The sequence below is a fragment of the Chelmon rostratus genome, chromosome 18 (assembly GCF_017976325.1).
Source record: "Chelmon rostratus isolate fCheRos1 chromosome 18, fCheRos1.pri, whole genome shotgun sequence".
NCBI lineage: Eukaryota > Metazoa > Chordata > Actinopteri > Chaetodontiformes > Chaetodontidae > Chelmon > Chelmon rostratus.
Window position 1 is genome coordinate 21959331 of NC_055675.1, and position 14394 is coordinate 21973724.

The 14394-nt window shown below is 42.2% G+C and overlaps 2 protein-coding genes across 4 annotated transcripts; one reads left to right on the forward strand and one right to left on the reverse strand.

The window, feature by feature from the left end:
* Positions 1-915: 915 nt before the first annotated feature.
* Positions 916-3097, reverse strand: nsl1 (NSL1 component of MIS12 kinetochore complex). 2 transcript variants are annotated; one of them, XM_041958945.1, is made up of 6 exons: positions 2907-3097; positions 2361-2433; positions 2128-2252; positions 1687-1741; positions 1361-1428; positions 916-1272 (listed from the first exon to the last, which is right to left on the reverse strand). In XM_041958945.1, exons 1-6 carry the CDS (start codon positions 3093-3095, stop codon positions 1024-1026), a joined length of 759 nt encoding a protein of 252 aa, XP_041814879.1. In that variant the 5' UTR covers positions 3096-3097; the 3' UTR covers positions 916-1023. The 2 variants fall into 2 exon arrangements, with proteins under 2 accessions (XP_041814879.1, XP_041814878.1); XM_041958944.1 differs by having other exon boundaries at positions 2128-2255.
* A 132-nt stretch (positions 3098-3229) lies between these two features.
* tatdn3 (TatD DNase domain containing 3) lies at positions 3230-13318 on the forward strand. Of its 2 annotated transcripts, XM_041958344.1 has the most exons (11): positions 3230-3365; positions 3633-3665; positions 3913-3986; positions 4644-4728; positions 6506-6568; positions 8933-9042; positions 9675-9730; positions 9806-9918; positions 10636-10716; positions 10823-10880; positions 12446-13318. In XM_041958344.1, the coding sequence occupies exons 1-11, from the start codon at positions 3309-3311 to the stop codon at positions 12517-12519; spliced, it is 804 nt and encodes a 267-aa protein (XP_041814278.1). In that variant the 5' UTR covers positions 3230-3308; the 3' UTR covers positions 12520-13318. The 2 variants fall into 2 exon arrangements, with proteins under 2 accessions (XP_041814278.1, XP_041814277.1); XM_041958343.1 differs by lacking the exon at positions 12446-13318 and having other exon boundaries at positions 10823-12309.
* The last annotated feature ends 1076 nt before the right edge of the window (positions 13319-14394 follow it).

Below are 14394 nucleotides of genomic sequence, written 5' to 3' on the forward strand. Positions count from 1 at the left end.
AATCACTTAGAGGCTGACACAAATACATCAGTTCACTGGGTGACTTCATGTCTCACACACACCAACCTGCTGCTGTAAATGCCCCAAATGTGTGTTAATCCACAGCAGAAAATAGTCCCCAACAAATGCATTATTTCCTCCTCTCCAGCAGCTACAAATGGTCTTCATGCTTCATGCTGAGAGCTGCAGACAGGTCGGAAAGTACTGACAGATAAAACTAACACACTGCTGGTTATTTTATAGCATTTGTTTCCAATCAGTGCCAACTTCCTTTAAAAAGAGTACAGCACAGACAGAGTGCACGTTATAAACAAATAAAAACAAAAAAAAAACCCTTTATATTACCAGCAAATAAAATCAGAAACTTTACAGGTTTGGGAAAGTGACGATAAAATGATAAATATGAAGCAAAAGGTTTTTTAAACGTTTAAAATAGTTCATTTCAAGCTGAGTGAAAGTACAAAGTCTCTGGGAATGTATTTTTATAGAATGTGAGCAGGACAAGCTTCAGTTTAGTCCTTAAAAAAATAACTGAACAAAACTAACAGGGTTTGTGAATGTTAATATGTTAATGACTTTGAGATTAAATGAGATACACTGGTGTACGGGCCAAGATGTCCTCTGATATGTCCTCTGGAGAGCAGAATAATTCAGTCCGGCGGTGGTCAAGCACAGACAATGAAAAGAATCAAACAGTAACAATCAACATGTCTGAGGGATTTTGTTCTTGTGGTTTTGTGTCATAAAACAATTGTTGGAACAGTGGAAGGGAACAACAGCTCTCTTTGGCATTAATGTCTCACCATTAATCTTATTAATATTTGTTTGTCCAAGTGTGAGACCTGGAACCTTTATTTCACATGCTGGAGAAAATCTTTCACTGTGTTTAAAGTGGAAAAAAAAATTAACCACTGCTTTCTATTCTTGAAAAAAAAAAAAAAAAACTGTGCAGAAATAAAAAAACGTATTGGTCGATTACATCACACCGTCTTGATGTTCTGTGGTAAACGGATGCAGGAAGTGTCACTCTGGCTCGCCCTCTCCCACAGGTTTCTTACTGAGAGGCACATAGCAGCCTCTGGCTTCCGCTTCCTCTGCGGCTCTCTTGATTGGCTGCCTGTTCGTAGGCGCTCCATTCACAGGAGGGAGGGCAGCGTCCGATTGGCCGTTGGAACCGAACACTTCTCTGTGGATCTCCAGAGTGGTGTGACTTGATTTCATGTTGAGGATCTCACAGAGGCCTTCAGCTTGTTTCTGCAGAGTGCTGATTGACTGCACAAAAAAAGTGCAAATAAAGCCTCTACTTAATTAATGAAATGGAGCTTGACACAGGTGTGGCGTGTTCAAGTGTGTGCGTTACCTTTATGACCTGGATGGCCTGTTTAAACATCCCAGGAGCTGCTGCTGACAAATCATTCATGATGCATTCTGGTGAAACACACAGGTGAGGAAAAATAACAAAGTCAAAATGATGACATTTTCAACATTGCTTTTACTACCTGAAAATGGGAAATGTCGCAGAATGACACAAACTCCATTAAGAAACTGCAGATTTTTTGGGACAGCTGTGTGGGTTTTTTTCTTCAAACATCAACTGGAGAGTGGTCAAGGACTAACGTGTTTATTGCAGTGAATAAAAAATGTGTGTGTGTGTGTGTGTGTGTGTGAGTGATTAGAAGCAACAACCTTGATCAGGATCTTTGACCACCTCTTGAGGTTTGACTGTTTGCTCATACAGCCCCTGAAAAACAAACAGAAGGTGTCAGAAAAGTGGACACATCAGCTCTGCTTGCTGGTGCCTGTTTCAATTATTTTCTCTTTGTGCATTTTCATGTTTTTCACCTTTGACCAAATGTATTTCCTGTCACGGAAAATTACGATAAACCTTTATTAATCAAATACCTTTAAACATTTATGAACATTAACTTAAACATATTCATAAAGTTGATCTTAACAGACTGAACATCAATCTGTGAAATGATGGATTTACTGTCAGTGAAGTGCTGTTTTCCTCCCACTCAGCTGTGTTTATGCTATGAAACTGAGCTCTCGACACATCCACACACACTTCACTGCACATTTATCAGGCCTGAATACAGACAAAGCGTAAAAAACTGTGACACCCACCATGAGTTTCCGCTCAGCTTTGAGGGAGTGGACCACATGGGGCAGGATCTTTCTTGGGAAGGCACGGCGCCTCCTGGTGGTCTCAACAATGGTGTCATCCAGCAGGCTGTCCAGATCAACATCCTCTGCTGGGTGGAGGAACAGAAACTCTACTTTATTAAATAAACAACATGAATTTATGACAACACGTTTTACTGATTAAGACTTTACTGCAACACATTTTTGAGTGTCACCTTCGACGTCAGCTGCCTCCTCCCAGGGCTGTCCGTTCACCAAGACGTTGTCCTGAACAGCCGCCTCAAAGTTCTGCAGATACAAAACACCCTTCACTTCTGAGCAGTTTCACATCAAAGTGTTCATTTTCAGAGCTTCTAAACACGAGCTGTACTCAGTGTAGGTGCTTTTATTTGCAATGAGTTGAATGAATGTACGGGAAGTTCAGCATCAAACAGGAACAGATAACGTTAAAACTTTAACGCTTATTCGAGCTGCTGTGTGTTAACGAGCTGAGCAGTAAATCGTTTTAGCAGGTTGAGTTTTATTTATACAAAGCGCTGCCTTTAACATCTGCGGGTGTTGTTGAACGTTGACAGCAACAGCAACATTCACGTTAAATCTAAGATTTTTCGAATGGGATTTGGTGAGGAATTCTCTAAGCCCTCGTGGTAACACGTCTTAACAACGCTCAGCGGCCTGCTAATACTTGACAGGAACAGTTTGCTATTGAATTATGACTGAAATATCTACATTTACAGCTAATAACAGTCAGTCCGACCCACCGCCAGCAGCTCCTGCAGTAAAACTCGTTTCGTCTCCTCCGCAACGTCCGACTGTCCGTCGAGAGCCGTCTTCAGAATTTCTTTATATTTATTCATCTGCTCGATTATTTGTTTCTTCGACGTTATTTGCACTCTGTATTCCTGGTTTGTCTCATCCTTAGGTAAGGTTTCACTCTGTATGGACTCCATTTTTACCGCCAACTCTGTTTATATTTTTTTTTTTACACAAACCGGAACTTAATTTGCAACTTCCTGGTCCGATTCGCATGGCTTCCCCCCTGAAACAACACTTCTAGCATCGCAGAAGTGTTCCGGCCAACTGTTATCGCTATGTTTCGAAAGACAATATTGGCATTTTTTCATCGCTGTCCACGCTCTTAGCTCTGATTGTTTTGATTTTTAATGGAGTCTGGCTTCGTTGACTGTCACTGTCATATATCGGCCCGTGAGTTTGAACAGGTAGGAGGGTTAACTGAAGAATCCCAAAACGTAGTGTTACATTTAAAAGTATGCGGCCCTCATAGCTGTTTGCTACATCCGTTTTAAACTTCTTCATAGTAAATATACTGTGTGTTAATATCACAGATATCAATATTTATTAAAAGCAACACTGCATTTTAAATTACACTCACTGTTGTCATTTACAGTCTCATTACAGCTGTTAGCCACAGTTTATAGTAGTTCTCAGTTGGTTCTTGTTTACTTCACTTCTGTGTCTTACCACAGGACCTGGAGGATGTGATCCAGAGAACCACAGAGGTCAGTTATTAGTTCGTCTGTTCAAGACAATGGCCACTAACTTCATTACAGCAGTCTGAAAGGGACAGACACAGGCAGCTGCTGCTAAATCTTATATATTCATACAGACTGCAGAAAGGCTGACCTGACTGATCTCTGAAGGAAAATGGGAAAATAGCAATTCATGGATTTCTCTCTCTCTCTCTCTCTCTCTCTCTCTCTGTGTGTGTGTGTGTGTGTGTGTGTGTGTGTGTGTGTGTGTGTGTAGGCCGGGGTAAAGACTCTGGTTGCCGTTACAGAAGAAGTCAGAGAGTTTGCCAGAGTTCTCCAGCTGCAGGAGCGGTCTGTATGTCTTCAGTGTTGTATAATCAGGACACACATGCTGTCAGTCTCATAAACTTATACGATGTTGTGCGCTGTGTCGAGACTGCAGGAAGGACCGATGCAGTTAATGCATAAAACACAAGAAAAAAACAATGGCAGTAATTTTGTTTCTTTCATGACAGGAAGTTATAAGACTATAAAGAAATAAAATCAGTGGAAAGATTTGTGCAAATTAAAGAATTTAAACACAACACATTATTAAAGTGATGAATGAATAAAAACAAATGCAGTTTTTCTTCTGCAGAATATGTGTTTAATGTTAATTTGAAAAAAATATTCAGGTATAATGCATACAATCCTTTCTTCTCTGTGTGTTGATTTTATTGTAGGAACTAATCATATGTGTTGCATATTGACTGCAGGGTAACTGCACCCGACAGATCAGTGTAGTTAAAATTATTTAGTCTCAATCAAATAAAATGCTGAAGTGAAATGCCAGAACCTCCGTGCTTCACCGACAGTGCGTGCAACACTTGTGTAAATGTACTTTCTCACTGAAGTCAGAGTTACATGATATGAAGAATGAGAACATTAACATTGTCCCGTACAGCTGCTCTCAGCTGGGCAGCTCTGTGTTTATTATTCAGAGTGTTATTTTAAATTCTTTTCTCACAGATATCCAGATCTGGTGGCTCCATGTTTTGGCATCCATCCGCTGCAGGGCGTCGGGGGCCCCGAGAAATGCAGCGTGAAGCCTCAGGTAGTAAAACAGCCTGCACCTCCCCCATCTTTTGATGATTTGACTTTAGTGACTCTGAGAAAATGGGAGAGAAACTGTATCCAGTCTGCTCAGTGGTGTCTCTCACTGAGGGTGTCTTTCTGAGGCCTCTGGACGAGATGAAGGTCTGTTTATTCTTTTCATTAAGCTCTTATTCAGAGTACAAAAATATATACACACACACATATATATAAAGGAACTGTTGCCCGTAAAGACTTTTAAATCTTTCAAAAAATAAACATACATGTTAATTTGAACGACGCCTCACAGGTAACAGACAATGATGGAAATCTGAGGCCAAGTGGAAAGTTGATCAGCTGGTTTGAAGTTAACAATCTGTTCTAAAGAAAGTCAATTCAGTTCAACTTGCCATGATAATAGTACTCAGGTGTACAGTGTAATGAAAAGCTTAAACTCTGCTCTCTCTGTTGTGCTACAACATCAATGACACACACATTCAACAGTGCAACATAACAGTGCAGTGGAGCTGTGATGTATAAATAAATAATGTAATACAGTATAATATAATACAATTAAACAAAAATAGCCATAAAATAACGCAATAATAGTAAGAATGATAACGTAATACAATATGCAACATAATAAATAATGTGCAACTGCAGTGCATAATAAGTAAAGCAATAAAGTAATACAATATAACACAACAATCCAATCCAAAGTATGATAACAACAATAACAATACTGATATGTGCAGTAATGCAGTATAATAAATAACAGTAAGAGTGGAGCTGGATCAGGGAGGACAGGATGCTTCTGCAGAGGCAGGTGGCTCGATGTCCAGTGTTGAGCTCTATGGAGGTCAGCAGTTTGACAGCTCTGGGACAGAAGCTGGATCAGTGTGTCCCTATAGTCTGGACCACAGATCACAGATCAGGTGGTGACTCAGGTGTGTGTGGGCTCCCTGGCGATGCCTCTGGACGTCCGTCATGGCTGGTAGAGAAGCCGATGTCTCGACGGCCCACTGCGTAGCCTCAGATGCTGTGGAGCCAGCAGACCAAGGCGAGATGCAGTCAGTCAGTTTTCTCTCTGCTGTTCAGCAGAAGGTGGCGAGAGTCCGGGAGTGAAGGCTGAGTTCATCCTCTTTGGAGTTTCAAGTCTCATCTTGTCTGTTGAATAATCCTCTGGGCCAAAATGTGGCAGCAGACTCTAATTTAATCATTTCCAGTTGCTTTATACCTTGACCTTGAAACAGGTCGGCTGAGCCGGGATTAACTCTGGTGTTAAAACTTCTGACTGATTGAGCTACCAGCAGAATACTGTTACACAGTCCATAAAAGTTTGTGGGCGTCAGAAGAAAACTGCACTGGATGGCCAGCAGTCAGTCTTCTTATCAATTCTCATCAAAAAGCACTTGCTATCACATGCTGCTGTAATGCCCAGATTTCCCTGGGGATGAATAAAGTTTTATCTTATCTTATCTTATCTTATCTTATCTTATCTTATCTTATCTTATCTTATCTTATCTTATCTTATCTTATCTTATCTTATCTTATCCTCTGATGGTAAAATGCAGAATGAAGTGAAAAAAATCCAAACAAGCAGCTGATTCATCACTTCATTCAACTTTTCACATTAGTTTTCTTTAAGAAAATGACTGAACGTTTTCCACGTACGACGCCCTTCCAGGTGTGAACGGTCAAACAGCTGCCGGTGAATTAAGTCACAACAAAAGGAAAAGTGCTGTTTGAACTAGAGCGAATCTGTCTTGCTGCTTTGAATAAAGAGATCTTTTCCACAGGACCTGGATGCTGCCCTGCCACAGTTCTACCAACACAGAGAACGCCTCGTCGCTGTTGGAGAGGTGGGCTGTTCACACACACACACACACACACACACACACACACACACACACACACACACCAGAAAACACAAAAAACACACTTTTCTATACTCTTTCCATTTCACAACAGGAACATACTGATACACACTCGACATAATACGTCCCTCAGCCCCTTACTGTCACCTTCGTCTAATCTTAACCATAAAACCAAGAGGAGTGAGGACAGGACAACATGTCCTCACTCTAACGGGTCCTCACAAGGCCATGTGCACACACAAATATAACAACACACTGCCTTTCACCCCCCCCCCCTTGTGTTCCACCTTTGTCTCCCTCCATACAGAATCTAAATGACACATACTTCATATGGCTGAAGGATGATCACAGATTTTATAAAACACACACACATACACACACACGCACACACACGTGGCTAACCCCCCAGTTAACAAATCCTAACTTTAATGTGACTTCTGGTAAAGCAGATTAAACGAGTTGAAACTCCCAACTGGCCTCCTAATCTGCCTGGGTCGGAAAAGTTAATGCACTTTCACAATCACACACACACACACACACACACGTACACACCCCCTTCATTCTGTGGTTGTCTGCAATGCTGCAGAGGCTGTTGAGGAATGTGTGTGTTTGTCAGATCAGGTTTCAGGCGTCACAGGACCAAGTCAACAGTCTCACACACTGTTTCCATGGCTGTTGACTTTATGTATCAGGCTGGAAGAACAACTCCGTCTCCCTGTCGCCTCCAGGCCTCTGAACTGACAGTTGACAGTTATCTCCGCTGCCGCCCCTGACAAACGATGTTAACTGCCTACGTTCACAGAAGGGAAGCTGCTATAGATCAACTGATCATTTCACTCAATAACACAACAAACCCCCCAACAAACCAGTCTGCTCTTAGCGCTGTAACGTCTTTTTGTTGTGACTCTCATCAACCTTTTCTTCTTCATCACTTCCTGTTGAAGCCCTTCGCTAAGACTCGTGGTCACTGAGGGGTCACAGAAGGTCTCGGTTACGTCTGTTATCAGGACACGAGCGCTCTCAGCCCTTAACTGCCTCCAGGCCTCTGAACTGACAGTTGACAGTTATCTCCGCTGCCGCCCCTGACAAACGATGTTAACTGCCTACGTTCACAGAAGGGAAGCTGCTATAGATCAACTGATCATTTCACTCAATAACACAACAAACCCCCCAACAAACCAGTCTGCTCTTAGCGCTGTAACGTCTTTTTGTTGTGACTCTCATCAACCTTTTCTTCTTCATCACTTCCTGTTGAAGCCCTTCGCTAAGACTCGTGGTCACTGAGGGGTCACAGAAGGTCTCGGTTACGTCTGTTATCAGGACACGAGCGCTCTCAGCCCTTAACTGCCTCCTGAAATCTAGAAATAAATCAGCTTCTTCTGAACTGCTCCTGCGTCAGAGTGGAGGTGCTTCAGCGACATGATAGAAACGTGAAAGCTCTGCAGCGGCTCCTCGCCGAAACAACAGGTGGAGACTCGGGTCAGGGTGGCCGAGGAGGCCAGATGGATTTTGCGATGCTTGGGGGGTGAGGTAGGGGATCAGATGCGGATCTGGTAGCCGTCGTTGAGGTTTCCTCTCCACCGAGGCCGGCCTGGCAGACAGAGAGCTGGTAAACCGTCAGATCGTCAGCGTCTATTAAAAGACTTTTCTTCCTAAACGTTACACAGGAGAACTAACCCCCCCCCCCCCCCCCCCCCCGCTGCACTGAACTCACTTGCGCGTCTACGAGCACTTTCCTCCAGGGCATTTTACCTGTGCATGATTTCACATTTAGATTCTCTGCACCAGCAGGTGGGAGGAGGAAAAATAAAGATTTATGTTGAAATGTCACCCACCTGGGTTTTACTTATTCATTTATTCACCTGTAATCTATTCAGAGTTTTGTCTATATATTTATTTTACTTTAATAGTTTCTTTCTCTTCCTCTGTGGACTTGTGGGAGGCAGCCTGTTCACTCGGGTCTGAGGAGAAATTTTCGACTTGAAAGAGGACTTAGCGTCAGTCTGACCCTCTCTCTCATAACGTCAAATCCTTGTCCACTCCCCTCGCTGCCCCCTCAGCCGCTGGAGGTCAGAGGTCTGACTTAACTGGGACTTAACTGGGAGCAGCGACTCACTGGAGACTTGACACCCATAAAGACTTGATTTCAAGCAAAAACACTGAAGTTTGAGTTAAAATTGTTTAAATTTTTTGGATTGACGCAAATGATCCTTGAAGGTTTGTAAAAAATTTTAATGATTTAAATGTTATATAATTTAAACACTGACCATTAAGAGGCCTTCAAAGACCCAAAATTGATGAACATGTTATAGATTTTCCAGAAGTATTGTTTTCTCCTTCTGTGTCCAGATTGGTTTGGACTTCACGCCGTGGTGTGCGCCCACTCAGCAGGACAGAGACGACCAGATGAACGTCTTCGTTACACAGCTCAACGTGGCCAAAGAGCTGGATCTGCCCGTGTGAGCGCGACCAAAGAGGATAAAACACAACCGGCTGCCGCGTCCTCAATGGCGATATGACACACGAGACTAGAAAATACTATTTCAGTGTCTCATTCTTAGTGCTTTTTTTCTAACCTGGACCCTTTTCAGTTGCTAAAGGAGCAGCTTGTAGGTTCTTTGTCTAATGGAGTTCTTTCATTTATCAGCACTGAAGTGTTGCTCCCTTTCATTTACTACAACTTTACATATTTTCTGTCTCCAGTTTCACATCGTTTTGCACACAGAGGTTCAGTTTAGTTCGCTTATTGTAGCCACGTGAACGTTATACAAATGAAATTGTCCCTCTGAACAGGATCAGTCATCAAGTTAAAGCTTTTACCTTTATTTCATTGATTGATTCCTGCTGCTGAACCAGTTAATTTGATTTCATTTGAATCTAATTTGCATAGAAGCTTGTGATTAGAAAATGTGCTGCCAACACCCAGCAGCCTTCTTTTCAATGTAATAAGTGCTGATACGGGTACTTATTGTTCACAAGGCACGACTGATCAATCAATCAAATTATACTCCCCAAAAATCCCAAATTGCATGTGACAATCCACCCATTTTCTACTGCTGATGACTCATCTTACTTCCTGTTTCCTGCACAGAAACGTCCACTCACGATCAGCAGCTAAGATCACCATAGCAACCATGAGAGAACAAGGTGGGTGTCCTGCTCTGTTTTGTCATATCCGTTTATATGAAACATTTGGACATTAACTTCCTTCTTCTCCGTCAGGTATCAGTCGAGCTCTGCTTCATAACTTTGCAGGGAAGCCGTCTGTAGCTCTGGAAGGCGTGAAGGCCGGTTACCTGTTCTCCTTTCCACCTGCTGTCTGCAGGAACCAACAGGTAGGTGTGAATTCTACCCTTTCATGAGTACAATTTACCATTTTTAAAAGAAAACACGTGCAGATGATATGTTTTACAAGCCATAGAGTCGGCATTTTGAGCCTCGTGGTCCGTCGTTAAGCACAACTCCTTCCATCGTCAGCACTTCCACACATTTTATGCTTCTGTGAAAGTTCTAACATTTGTGATTATATTGGTAGGATGTGCTCAAATAAGTGCACACATCATCATAAAAATGGTCTTTGATCCCATGTGAATGATCATCTGTTGCATTTGTCTGCTTTTTTTGCTAAATTCATAAAACTTAGGCTGAACTTTGGCCTGGGCTTTGACAAGTGATGCACTATGGGTAGAAAATCACCCCATTTATAGAAATCACACTATCTACGACAGGAATGGCAGGAAAGCAGTAGTAACATCGTAAGTTATAGTCTTAGCAGTAATACCACTTTTACTACTCGAATGTAGAGTGGAAGTAGAAGAGCTAATAGTGCTAGTTGTAGTAGTAGCAGTAGTACTTTAGCAGTACTTTATATTGTACCTATGGTAGCAGGAGCAATATTAGCAGTGATAGTAATTGCAGTAGCTGCATTTACTAAGTTATTAATTGCTTAAATGTTTCATGTCAGCACAAGTTTTAGCAGTGTTTCTGCCGTCCTGACTGTAGTTGCATCAGTCTGTTATAATTCACGGAGTTCATTTTAATCCTTCACACAGAGAGACAAACTGATCCAGCAGATCCCACTGGAACACATCTGTCTCGAAACTGACTCTCCTGCACTGGGGCTCGACCAGCATGTAAGTTTCAAATGATCAGAATTCATCGTGTTCAGACGCTCTAACACAGCTGCACCTCCTCTGCAGATGTTTTTTTAATCTCTTCCTGTCTCCTCCTGTCTCCCAGGTGAGAAATGAGCCCTGTAACATCGTCCTGTCCTGCCGTCACATTGCTAACGTCAAAGGTCTGTCGCCGCAAACTGTTCAGCTCGTCACTGCACAAAATGCTTACAGACTTTTCCCCAAGGCTAACAGGCGCTAACACCGACAAGCTGCACAAGTTTCTGAAATGCAAGGTTTGGCCTGAGAGGGCGCCAAAGGACACTTAAACCTGCTTTACAGGCTGTGCTTTGTTAGCCTCAGCTGTGTTCTAGGCTTAATACCAACTTTAGCATGCTAACAAGAATTTAGCCCATCATGTACAATGTTGGTAGACGGCGTGTTAGCATGCTATGATAGCATCAATGTACAGCTAGAGCTGGCAGGAATTTAGTCCATCATTTTAGAGGTATTTTGATGAAATGTTTATTGCACAAGTGAAACGTTCCACCTGCGAGTGGCTCGAGATGAAAAGTCATGAATTAATAAGTCATAAGTTAATAAGGTGGAAACAAACACAAGCAAATCTTCCAGGCGCAGAACAACACCTGATGTGAGGATCAGTGAATGATCGAGTGAGATTATGATCCCAGATGAATGAGATCATTTGTATTATGGTCTGTTCTGTTCTATGATTATGGAAATCCAATCCTGACAGCTGCGGTGTGTTCAGGTTCCATGTGTATGTCTTGTATGAGCTTTTGGGGTCCTGTCAGGCTGCAGGTGTCTACACCAGGTGTGATTTATCTGAAAGAGAAGAAAAGCGGTTCAGACAAAACATGGAGATTTTCAAGCTTAAACCCATTAATTACAGCACACGTCACATGTATGATTGTATCCTACTTTATTAGTGGCCATTTTTTTAGGAAAAGGGAACATACTGTTGGAGATTCACAAAGATTGGGAAGTCTTTTTTTTTTTTGCTTTAATGCTGTGAGGCATTCAGTTGCATACATAAATTCATGCGCTGCTTTAAATTGTTGTATTTGTTGCTGCATTCAAAGAAGCACCGACATCTGAGAATTGGCAGCTGACAGATAGTCATCTGTCAAGGTTCTGGGTGTTAGTTTTGATATTTCCTGTGTTATGATTTTATGATTCTATTGCTGTTTTTTTTATTTGCCCTTTGCCTATCTGAACCATCCTGTTTATTGCCTATTTTGTTAATCAATCATTTGAACTGCTTCCTTGTTGTTCCTTGTTACTCTGCATGCAAGAAACAGCTAAATTCTCAATGTCCTTTCAAGATTCTTCAGGATAAGACGTGCTGTAGTCGCTAGTGTTGTAATATGTTTTAGTAAGTTTTTAGGGACGTTGGCTCTAGTTGGGAGCAGAATTTCTGTGTTTATGCTCACATTGTTTGAACAAATATGCAAAACAACTATAAGGGTTCATTTGCAGGGTTGAGTGCTTATTTTGCCCCATAACCGTCTATATCATGAATAATAATCACACAACAGTAATATTTATTTATTAAGTCATTTATTATTAATAAAAGATAAGAAGATACTTGTACTTGGCTGCAAATGAGTCCAACAAGTCCACAGTTCCCATGTGTTTGTTGTAGGTACCAACAATGTAAGGCCTCTCAACCTCAGAGTAGGTTTTGGTGGTTTTGTCACAGCGTTGAATCTCCTGCATCGTCTTGTAGTTCTGACCTTCTGGAAGCGTGGAGGCAAGCTTCATCACCACACCACCAAGTTCAGATTTGGCTCCTATCCGTGAACGCTGCCTTGGTACACATCCAGGTCACAGCGCATGCCAGAGATTCCAGTTCTTACCCACACTTTGAAACCCAATGGGCGTCGTCGTTTTATGCTGCTGAATTTCCCCTCAAAAGGAATCATCTCATCCACAGAGTTGTGCTCCTCTGGTACCACCTGCAGGCATTTCTCTCTGAATGAGTCAAGCCATGGTCTGAGTTTCCAGAGTTTGTCTTTCTTTTGTGTTGTGACACAAACTTCTGGAAGTACTCCAGTGGTGTGTGGAGGGAAACAGCATCATTGGTGATATCCGGACCAGAAATATCAGTATTGGTGAAATCCTTTTTCAGCCAACGTTACCTGTCATGGGGCATGGTGTGTTTGTTAGTTTGGGGCTCAATGTCCACATAATCATCAGCTGGGCAGTCAGTGGGCTGTACATTTTCTTTGTCCACTTCACCAGCATCTTCATCTGCCTCTTCATCACTCGTATCAGTGTCTGATCCATCTCAAAATCATTGTCATCAGTCACATCCTGCACACTAATGAACACTTCTGTTTGCTGGTGGCATTCTGGAATGGAAAAAGTAAAACAAACAAATAAATACGTATGTAAAACATTATTAAAATCCCATTTAATTAATGTATTCCACGATAGCTAAATATCTACATGTTATAGACATCATAATCATCATAAAAAAATGTAAGGCATTTTACTTACTGAAATCTTGAGAAATCCAGTCCAATAAAACAAACTGATGAGTCTGAAGAAAAGTTTGCAGGTTGTGTGAGTTCATGGCCTGATGGCCGGACTTATAAACACATTTACCATCCAATAGCAAGAGCAATAGCAATAGCAGTGTTAAACAATCGGACCCACTGACTATGTAAATGTGGTCTTTTTGCCCTCTTTTTTTTTTTTTTTTAGGATAGCTAAAACTGATGTCGTAATTTTGCAGCAGTGGACCATAACAGGTTCAAAGAAACAGTCTTATCTTTTCTGTAAAGGCATCAAACAAATCTCACAGCTTCTTTGAGTTCTGACACTAATAATGCATGAAATAATGACATTATATAAATGATGACTTTTATGATAAACTCATATGGAATACATGTGTGGAGCCGCTGTGGGATTGTTGCAGTGTTAGATACTGAGCACCACGTCTCTCCAGTCACACACTTTAACTTCAGATGGAGGCATTAGGTCGAGAGGAATATTCCAGTAAAATCTCCTAACAAGCCTTCTTACAGCTCTCTTGGAAGTGCCTTCTCTGTGGAAGCTCGGCGGGGGGCGGCGGCGGCCGCTCGCTGCAGGCCGCCCTGCGCTGCGGTCCGGCGGTCAGAGCGCTGAGGAGCACCGGGCTGGCCCGCAGGTGACTCCGGTAATGTCTCCTCTCGGTCCTCTCCCAGGACTGCCGGGGGCTCCTCTCCACCTGACACCACGTCTCCCTCCGCAGGTTCAGCTCCAGGAGAGCTCGCTCCTCGCATCCGGACATTGTGTTTTTATCTTTATATGCTGTAGTTTTCCGACAATAAATTATCAGGTGTTCGTTAGTCCAGTGTCAGTTTGTGATGCTGCCGTTTCCATGGCCACGGGAAACCCGAGGAAGCGAGCCAAAGATCTTTTGCTTCAAAAGATGAATCACTCTACTGAGTACTTTAAAACCCATCTTTTGAACTTTTATTTTCCACTTTTTTGTCAGCTTTGTCAGTTAATTTTGGCTTCATTTGCACTTGACTCAGACAAAAGTAATGAGCCTACTTTTTAAAATGGGCCTTTAGACTTTAGACCAGATTATCACATCACAGAATCACAGGATGGATCATGTCATACTATGTCATGAGATATTGTGTGAGACCAGCCTGCGCTCTCATAATAAATCTCCTCACACAGTAT

Bases quoted from the DNA above. Each gene is read 5' to 3' on its own strand.
- tatdn3 (XM_041958343.1), top strand. From the start codon at position 3,309: ATGGAGTCTGGCTTCGTTGACTGTCACTGTCATATATCGGCCCGTGAG. The intron at 9,731-9,805 runs GTGGGTGTCCTG...CTTCTCCGTCAG, and splicing joins AGCAACCATGAGAGAACAAG to GTATCAGTCGAGCTCTGCTT. The intron at 10,717-10,822 runs GTAAGTTTCAAA...CCTGTCTCCCAG, and splicing joins CACTGGGGCTCGACCAGCAT to GTGAGAAATGAGCCCTGTAA.
- nsl1 (XM_041958944.1), bottom strand. From the start codon at position 3,095: ATGGAGTCCATACAGAGTGAAACCTTACCTAAGGATGAGACAAACCAG. The intron at 1,429-1,686 runs GTTGTTGCTTCT...GTGTTTCACCAG, and splicing joins GGTCAAAGATCCTGATCAAG to AATGCATCATGAATGATTTG. The intron at 1,273-1,360 runs GTAACGCACACA...TTTTTTGTGCAG, and splicing joins AGGCCATCCAGGTCATAAAG to TCAATCAGCACTCTGCAGAA.